Source organism: Nematolebias whitei, chromosome 9, assembly GCF_014905685.2.
Source record: "Nematolebias whitei isolate Nwh7 chromosome 9, NemWhi1, whole genome shotgun sequence".
Classification (NCBI taxonomy): Eukaryota; Metazoa; Chordata; class Actinopteri; order Cyprinodontiformes; family Rivulidae; genus Nematolebias; species Nematolebias whitei.
Window position 1 is genome coordinate 29,848,179 of NC_056506.1, and position 9,045 is coordinate 29,857,223.

At 37.8% G+C, this 9,045-nt stretch overlaps 1 protein-coding gene across 1 annotated transcript in view; it reads left to right on the top strand.

The window, feature by feature from the left end:
- LOC119415058 (solute carrier family 22 member 23) overlaps nt 1-9,045 on the top strand; it is a 71,039-nt gene that overhangs the window by 12,809 nt on the left and 49,185 nt on the right. The window contains exons 2-3 of the mRNA XM_037682192.1: nt 308-411; nt 499-653. Of these exons, the coding sequence (XP_037538120.1) occupies nt 308-411; nt 499-653 (259 nt within the window). The remainder of the gene's footprint in view (nt 1-307; nt 412-498; nt 654-9,045) is intronic.

The following is a 9,045-nucleotide window of genomic DNA, read 5'->3' on the forward strand; positions in this document are numbered from 1 at the left end:
ATTTTAAACTTGCTTCTATGCATTCTGTTATATTAATTTAGTTCAATGTTACCTTATTGGAAGTATTTTTTTTTAATTGAACATATTTTTGTGCTGTTGCCTTATTAGTTGCTAAATATTTGAGTTTATTACTGATCCAAACTTGTAAAATCTTACATTTTCTAAATTGCAAAGCGCGTTAGTACTGGCATATATTTATTAAGCGAAGCGTGTTATAATTATATAAAGACATTCTTCGTGACAAATAATTTTAATCCTCCACCTTCACATTATTTAAGCAGCATTTTGTTTATGTTTTCCTCCACAGTGGACTTTGGTGTGTGACTCGGCATGGATAGTCCATATTGCAAAGTTCTCCTTATTGGTGGGATTGATCTTCGGATACCTGGTGTTTGGAATACTAGCAGACTGGTAAGACGTTTCCACCAAGCCTCTATAGACTAATGTGTAAATGAAACCTAGTTTTCTATACATCAACGTTTTTGTGTAATTCTGCAGGTTTGGCCGACACCCGGTGCTGATCATATCAGTGCTGTTCATGTTGGTGTTTGGTCTGACCGTGGCTTTCTCTGTCAACGTCTCCATGTTCAGCACGCTGCGGTTCTTTGAGGGCTTCTGCCTGGCAGGAATCAATCTTTCTCTCTATGTTCTGAGTAAGTAAATCCATAACGCTCAGAACCAAAAGTCCTAATAAATCCTTTGTGTAACTGTGTTGCTCTTATTGGTAACTGCTAATGATAAGTTATCCAAAAAAAGGAAAATAAAACAGGCTTGAGTAATAACTATTAGCTTTGTTTAGTTTTTATGGCTAATTTGACCGCTTCTCTGGTGAAAATGGTTTTAATCTAACCATAAAAGTTGCATTTTCTGCATAAGTTCATGTGTAAAAGCTGAATGAGGTCACTGAAATTTGTTTAAAAAAAGTTTTTAATAGATATTAACTCTAATAAAACAACCAAAATGGGACTCAGTGGCAGCACACAAAAGTAAAAAGCGTATATCACCAGTGCATCGGGTAAAAGCTAAAATGATCAAGATAATAGCTTAGAGCTAAATTTAGAAAACCGTAGCTAAAATGAGCTAAATTGCAGCTAAAATTTAAAGTTAGCAAAACTATAGCTAAGTATTACAATGAGCAAAACCACAACAGCTAAAAGCAGTAGCTAAAAGCTAGCATTAATAAGGCAGTAGCTAACGCTATGTGAATTTACTTCAGGATAATAATGTCTTATTTTAAAAAACTAAAATGAGCAAAATAAGTAAAAAATAAGAGTGTTCTTTTTTAAGAATGCTATAAATTTCAGAAAAGCGTGTCTTTGAAAGAACTGAATAGATCTTTTTTTTTTTTTCTAAATATAATTTTGTAAATAAAAGTAAATAATTCAAAAAATGTAAGAAAAGGTGCAAAATAGTTTGACTGAAAAACGTTCAGAAGACCCCAGAAACAGGAAAACAATAACAAATGCCAACTCAGCATTTACTCAACATAAATGAGTAAATACTTTGAATCTAAAAAAAATAAGAGCTTTTAACTTTTAATAAATAACTGATCACATCAATTTTGTTGTTATCATGAGCAGATTGATGGTTCGTTCTTGACCTTCTTTCAGCTTTTTTGAGCTACTGGGGCTAAATTACTTGACCTGTGCAATGCATTCTGGGTTAGACTTCAAAATGAAGAGAAGACAGAAACCAGCGAGTGTGCTGCATGTTTTAATAGAAGTGTACAACGGTATTATGCTTATTACCCTGCACATCAGATCCAATTAATAATTTAGTATTTGCACAAAGCAACATGAAACTGTCATAAATCCAACACCCCAGGCTTACTGCATCATGTTTACCATGACCAGTTAATGGAGGGAAGCAGAGCACTAAACATCACTTTCCTCTGCTGGCCGGCCCACAGTACACTTGGTTCTACTTTCATTTTCTATGCATGCGTTTTATTTAAAAAAAAAAAAAAAGAAGATATGATTTCATGTTTACACTGTCATGGTTGCTGAAAAGTAAAAATCCCAGCAGCAGACCAGAAATGTCTGCAGAGGAACACAAAGCTGCTAAACCAGAAATGTAAATGGGTTGAGGGGATGTTGATGTACATGTTTGTCAAACCGGTTTGTTCGAAACTTGGCACAGCTCTTGTCACACCTCCAAGTTCAATGTTTGCAGCAGTCTTGTCATTCCTGCCTTGTATGAAGGCGGTGATGATATTGATACACTTTCAGGAAGTTCTCAATAAAATAATTGATCCAAAACATGTCAAATATATGCATGAGCATTTATTTTTATGCATTGTTTTTATACAGTCTTTTCCTAATTTTCCTTGTCCTTCCATGGGTGGGCTTCAGTAACAGCTCGACACGCCTAATCAAAAAGCTATTTCACTCTTATTCCCGTCTCTTGCTGCAAGTAAAATCAGCTAAGAGAGAAGTAATTGTGTTCCAGTGACCTCCTAACACTTGTTAAACTGAATGCTTGTGTTGTTATAGCTCCTGCCTGCATGCTTACCCTTAAGTTGAACTGCCATGTGGTCTTTGGGTCCACCCTAACAGAAATGTGCGCCCTTGTCGTTGCTGATCGATAATCTAACGGTGACAGAAAGGAGGTGGGTTTGGAGATGAAGTGATAACTTAACTGGAGTGTTACCACAGAGGAGTCGGTGGCAGCCGAAGTGTTTGTTTAGATGTGTTCCCTGTGCTTACGTGACCTTCTCTCTGAATAGAAACGGGTTTAAATGATTTGTTCGGTGGCAGCGTTGAGCTAAACTGGGGGAGGGAAGGGACTTGTTGACAGCGCAGAGGATGGACAGTACGGTTTCAGCGATGGATCTTTAAAAGCCTCTCAGGCTGCACTAAATGGCCAGTGCAGAAGGATGCTGGGAAAGTGCGGAGGAGGGAGGGGGAGCGAGGACAAGATGATGAAGGAAGTGGGCTCTTGGTGTCCTTGTCGCTCCAATTTACTCCTCACTGTATACCACGAAAAGCTTTCCCAGTCGACCTAAAATAGACCAACTGTTAGTCGGGCTCTCAGGACGAAGGAGCGAGGGTCGGACACATGGAGGTGTAGGAGGTGGAGCTGAACTGTATAGCATGGAGGCTCTGCAAAGTGATTTTGACGTCTGGAGCTTTTGTTTTCACATCAGACTATAGTTCATGGTTGAATAAATCGGTCGTTAGCAACCCAGGAGGTGAAGAGTTTGGTTGATAGTTTTCTGGCTTAAGCGTCACAACACATCTGCTGACTTAACCTGATTAGTTGAGGGGTTTTATCAAGAGGTGGATTAACATAGAATGGAAAAATGCATTCCTTGAGGGAATTATATATATCGATAGATCTTTAGACCGAGATCTATGCTAGGAAAGAGAGAAAAACTGAGATATAGCCGTTTTGGTGTTTTATAAGGTTTGTTGAATTGGGTTGACTACGAATTTAAAGTGTTGTAGATGTGCATATCATGATTAATTCTTTGCAATTTTCCTTAAATTGTCCAGAGGTTAATTAGATTTTATAAAGGCAGACAGGAACACACCGACTTGCTGTCTTATACTGGAAGAGTTAGGTAATGCAAATAAAAACTTCTTAAGAGCGTCTGAGCATTCCAATCAATAGAAAGGAAATACATTTTTCTAATGATTTGTAGCAGCACTACATTTCAAGCTACATTTATGTGTCAGGAGATGCATTACTGTCCAGTAGATGTTTTTCTCTCTATAACTCTTTGACTACATTTAAAGGAATGTCATATCATCCCTCTGACTTTCAGTCTTCTTATTTCTTACTGCCATACTTTACCTCGTTTTTAACGTCATATGCAACACAAATCATGAATTCTAATCAGCTGGAATAAAGATTTTTTTTATGCAGTCATATCCGTGATTGAACAATTCTTCTGCAAATAGTAGCTAAATTAGTATTGTGCCTGTAGATTTATTAGCCCACATGTTCAATGTATCATCTTAAAGCTTAGAACTGGTTAGGTGTGCAAAAAGCATCAGCAGCTGAACTGCAAAGACTGAATTTATTTGTCTGCGTTTTGTTTTTGCAACACTTTTCTCCTCATTTCATGCTGCAGGTTGTAATTATTATTGGACTACCAGTTCCTCATTCATAAGTAACAAGCTGTGATACGTTTCTTCCTTAATGGGTTCTCTTTATTAAGTATTTGTTAAAAAAAAAAGGAAACAAATTTCCTCATAAAGCTGCTTCACTGTTTTGGATAAGCAATGCAACTCTTATGTTTTAGGATTGTATGTGCAGCCATGCTGAATCTGGTCTTGCTGTTGTGCGTCAGGAAACGTCACTATAGCACGGCGTTAGTTTGGTGTTTGTTAGAAGTTTTTCTGGCTCCCTTATGTACATAATGTATGGCTTTTTAGCTTTTATCATACTCTCCAGGTTTTGTGTACTGTCAAAATTACACTCAAGCTAAAGTTTTCTAATACCATTTACCTTTTTCTAACATTAAAAACGTGAGGCACATGTGACATCTTTAGCAAACCCAAGGACTTGTAGTTTTGACAGTTTGTACGTCACGTGACCTGTAATGTTGCAAACCACATGACCTGTTTTTGTGGCTTGCTTTGTTTGTTTCTGCTTACAGAGGAAAGCTGAAGCCAAATCCCTGCTTCAGCTGTGTTTGCTCTGCAGACATTACTCTAATCCCCTCTTTCTTGCCAACCCATGTTCGATTAGGTCTAACTTCAAGCATCCTGGGAACTACAGTGTTTTTTTTTCTTTCCATGTTTTTGGATTGGGTCAATAGTTCTTTACTAAATTCTGCAGTTCACTAAAAAGAAGGTGGCTTGTTTCCTAGAAGCATCAATCAAGCAATCCACTTGAGTTTTGAGAGTATGGATGAACCCCCATTAGGGGCGCAGAGCAATTAGCGTGCAATCATTATGTGTTTCACCAGGATGGCCTGACACGGACAAACCCACAGCTAGACTTAAGTGATTGACTTGCTTTGACACCTCTAACTGACTGCCAGAGAGACGAACCAGATGGTGAAAAAGAGATGGCAGCAGTGTGGTTTTAGGCTAGGAGGAAGAACATTATTAAAACAGAACAAACAGTGCTCTAAATTAACAACTCCGGAGTTATTGACAGCTTCTCGCAGTCTCTCGGTGCACAAGGCTAATGTGTGTAGCCATGCGAAAAGTAAGAAATCAGCATAAATATCTCTAATAATGATGTTTAGCAGAAACAGTAGTTCACCACAGATAAAAGATGTGGAGTTGAGCCAGATCTTAAGTTGTAACTTTCAGGTTTGCATTCTGAGAAATGATGGCTTTGGCTCAGAACGCGGGTCTTCAACCCGTCTAGGGCCACATGTCGCTTTTTGGGCTCATGTCTGCAGCTTTTTGAAACTTTGACTAAAACTAACATGAAATTCAATTTATTTATTTATTTTTTTGGTCTACGGTATATGCGCACAAAATCTAGTTTTATCCGGTTCTTGTTTTTGGTCCATTTTCTGAAAATCTGTGAAAGATACTACTACAAGGAGCAATTTTAATTAGATTTAGCTACTTTTATTTATCCAGCTTCCTGCTGGACAGTGGGACATTTCTCTCAAATCTACCAGAATCTTTTTGGAATATTTTTAGGAAAAGTTGTCTAGAAGTTATATACCGTGATTCAATTAGACAACAATAAGAATTAAAGAAACAGAGTTTAAGACAAAGTCACAATTATATTATTATGTATCCAACACAATTGTCATTTTTTATGCACACTTTAAATGGATACTTTATTACTTCAAAGTAATATTTACTTCTTTACATTATTGTGGTCTTTTCTTTTGTCCTAAAATGTAAAAATATCAAGAATTGTTAAAAGTCATAAAATATTTTGAGTTTTATAATGTCATTTCTACTGGCCAGAAAATCCCCCCTCCAGCAAACTTGAATTGTTCCACAAGTCTTCAGTTGATAATCACAGTTGTAGCAGTTTGTGTGGCTCTGGACACTTTTTATTTAATGAATGTAAGGGCAGTAATGGCTCCTTTGATCAAAAGCTTGCAGGGCCTTGGCTTAGTACAATGGAACAGTCTGTCGGCCCAGATTTTGGTAGCTATATTCCCCTCTCACCAAGCCCATCTATCTTAAATACATTTACCAGTAACTCCACATTTTTTTCCTCAATGGACTCATTGTCCTATAAGTGTATGATTAAGCATTATACTTTATCAGGGGTTTAAATATCTTTCTAAGTGCCATGCCAGAAGGTGTTGGCGACCATAAAAATGGGAAAATAAAGTTTCTGTAAAGTGCTTTCAGTGATTACAAAATGGTGCAGATGAACTTTCTATACAATTTGGGCATGCCTCAGTGTCTGTGCTGCTACTTGCAAACGTGTAACAGAATTAACAAATAAGATTTTAAAATGCAACTTTGGATCTTAAAAATGTTTAGATACGTAACTAAGGACACATCTTATTTCTTAGTGTTACTCCTATGCTTATACCACTTTGGTGTTTAATTTGAAGTCACCCAGAGTAGCAGCAGAAATATTTCATCACATCATGGGATAGTCCTTCAAGAACACAGTTTTTCATCAGTTGACATTGATTCTTTTTACATAAACAGATGCAATGTCGATATGTCCATATACGTTTCTTATATGTTAATGATTCCATGCATAATATATTAGAGTACACCATGCAGTTGTGCCAATAATCATAAAGACAATACCAATGCAATACAGTTATGCTTTACAATAAGGGTAGAGAAACCCCAATTTCTTGGGATGTTTGCACAAAAAATAGAGGTAGGCCTACAAAATAGGGCAAAGGGTAAATGAGATTGGACCAACAAAGCATCTGCATCAAAATTCAGTGAGTTTAGACTTGTCATGTAGCTAAACAAAACTTGTGACCTACTTTTGCATCACATGTTGTGTGTCATACTGATTTACAACATGTTGACCCCAAAGTTTAACAGCAGAGCCACAGCGCTGATAGCCAGTCGCAGGATGCAGAGCGTCTATTTATACCAAGAAGTCCCATCAGTCTAAATTAGTCTTTTCATAATCACAGCACAAAGCTCAAAGCACGTATAAGTCAGTTGACTGTTAATTAATTTTTACAGTAAATAAATCCCCCGTCCTCGCATGCGCCCCCGTCTAGCACATTGTGCTAACTGAGTTATGCTAGCTGTCTGCACGAGGTTTATGATCCCCAATTTTTAACCTAAAATGCCTCTCTTTTTCTTTTCATTTTTTTAAGCGAGCTGTTAAATTTGACTCACGATAGAAAAATAAAATAAAAAATCTGAACTCATTTAAGAGCACTGATTTTCTAGTTGGAATTAGCGTTACCATGCCTTTCCGTATCATGAGTGTGTGTGTGTGTTTGGCATCTGCCTTCAAAAAGCAAGACAATGGGAGCAAACGCGCAATGGAAAAATTCAGAAAAGACGGGAGATGCAGCACGACAAATGAAAAATTCCACAGATTCTGCCGTAGTCTTGTGTGATACGTCATAAAGAGCTTTATGACCGTTTTGTTTGCCCCCTTTGACATAAATCATTTTAACTGCTGTGTGTGTGGTGATCCATCGCACAAACACACTTGCTCAAATGCTTTGGTTGACCGACCAGTTCACAGCTGTGGGCAACGTTGATCAAATTGGAAAAGAGACTCCCAGACTCACTCAGGACAGGCAATGTGAGTGTATTCAAGATGGAAAAGGAAAATCCAGCCGAGTCAAACTGTTTTCAGCTGCATAAGTCTAACATGTAATTGCGCAAGCTGTTTTTAACTAGAGGAAGGGTTGTAAACTTGGTTTCTACTTTGGAAACCATGGGGCTAAAACAGGTCACTTCTGGTAATCTGTTAATATTTGTTGAAGCAGAAGAGTACAATCGTAAATAGTCATGTGTACTGACAGTAACCTTCAGTCAGCCTGTCCCAACTTGCTCTCTGAGATGTACAGGCGTATTTAAATTTCAAGTGGAAAATGAAGAACTTAAAGCTACAGGAATGAATCACCCAAGACACCAGATGATCCCAACTTAACTAGAAAAGAGTGTTCAACAGTTTACTGCTATTAACACTGGGGTATAATGATTGTGAAAGGATTCGTCCATTAAAAAAAAAACGTGTTCAACATTTTAAGTTACAAATTAAATAACATTTCTACACAAGAGCAGTCTCCGCTTGGCAGCATAAAAAATACACATTGATCAGGTCTTAAAGAACAAGTTACTCCTAAATTACAGTGATTTTATTTAATGCCAGCAATGTAATCTGTAACTGCTTAAAAGAAAGAAAGATGCAGAAAGAAAAGCTTTGCAGAGAGTGGTGAAGGCTGCACAGCTGCAGAAAGAAAAGCTTTGTAGAGAGTTGTGAAGGCTGCACAGCTGCAGAAAGAAAAGCTTTGCAGAGAGTGGTGAAGGCTGCACAGAAGTCTGTTGGAGTCAGTCTCCCCACCATCACAGACATCTACACCTCTAGATGAAGGAAGAGGGCCACCTGCATCACGAAGGACCCCACTCACCCAGCACACACACTTTTTGCCCCGTTCCCCTCAGGACCGAGGTTGAGGAGCATTAAGTGTAGAACCACTAGACTGAGGAACAGCTTCTACCCTGATGCCGTTAGACTTATGAATCTCTAACCAGGAGAATCACTGTGAAAAAATCACATCATGTTGCTGCTGATCTGTTTCATGTTGCTGCTGATCTGTTTCATGTTGCTGCTGATCTGTTTCATGTTGATGTGTTCATGCGTGCTCATCTGCTCACACAGACTCATGTTCATATTTGTGCTGATGTTTGACATAATGTTTTTATGCTATGAGTGCTTAGTGTATATTTAGTTGATGTTTTTCTTAGTTCATATCTTAGATGTTATTACTGTTTTTCTTTTACATTTTATTGTTGGATGTAACTGGGACCCTGTGTACATAATTTCGCTCCACCACATGTACCACATGAGGTGCGAATGACAAATAAAGAATCTCTGACTCTGACTTAAATGGATTATGTAGTGAACCAGATGACCTCAAATCTACCAGATGGACAGAGACTGTTATTTTCATTG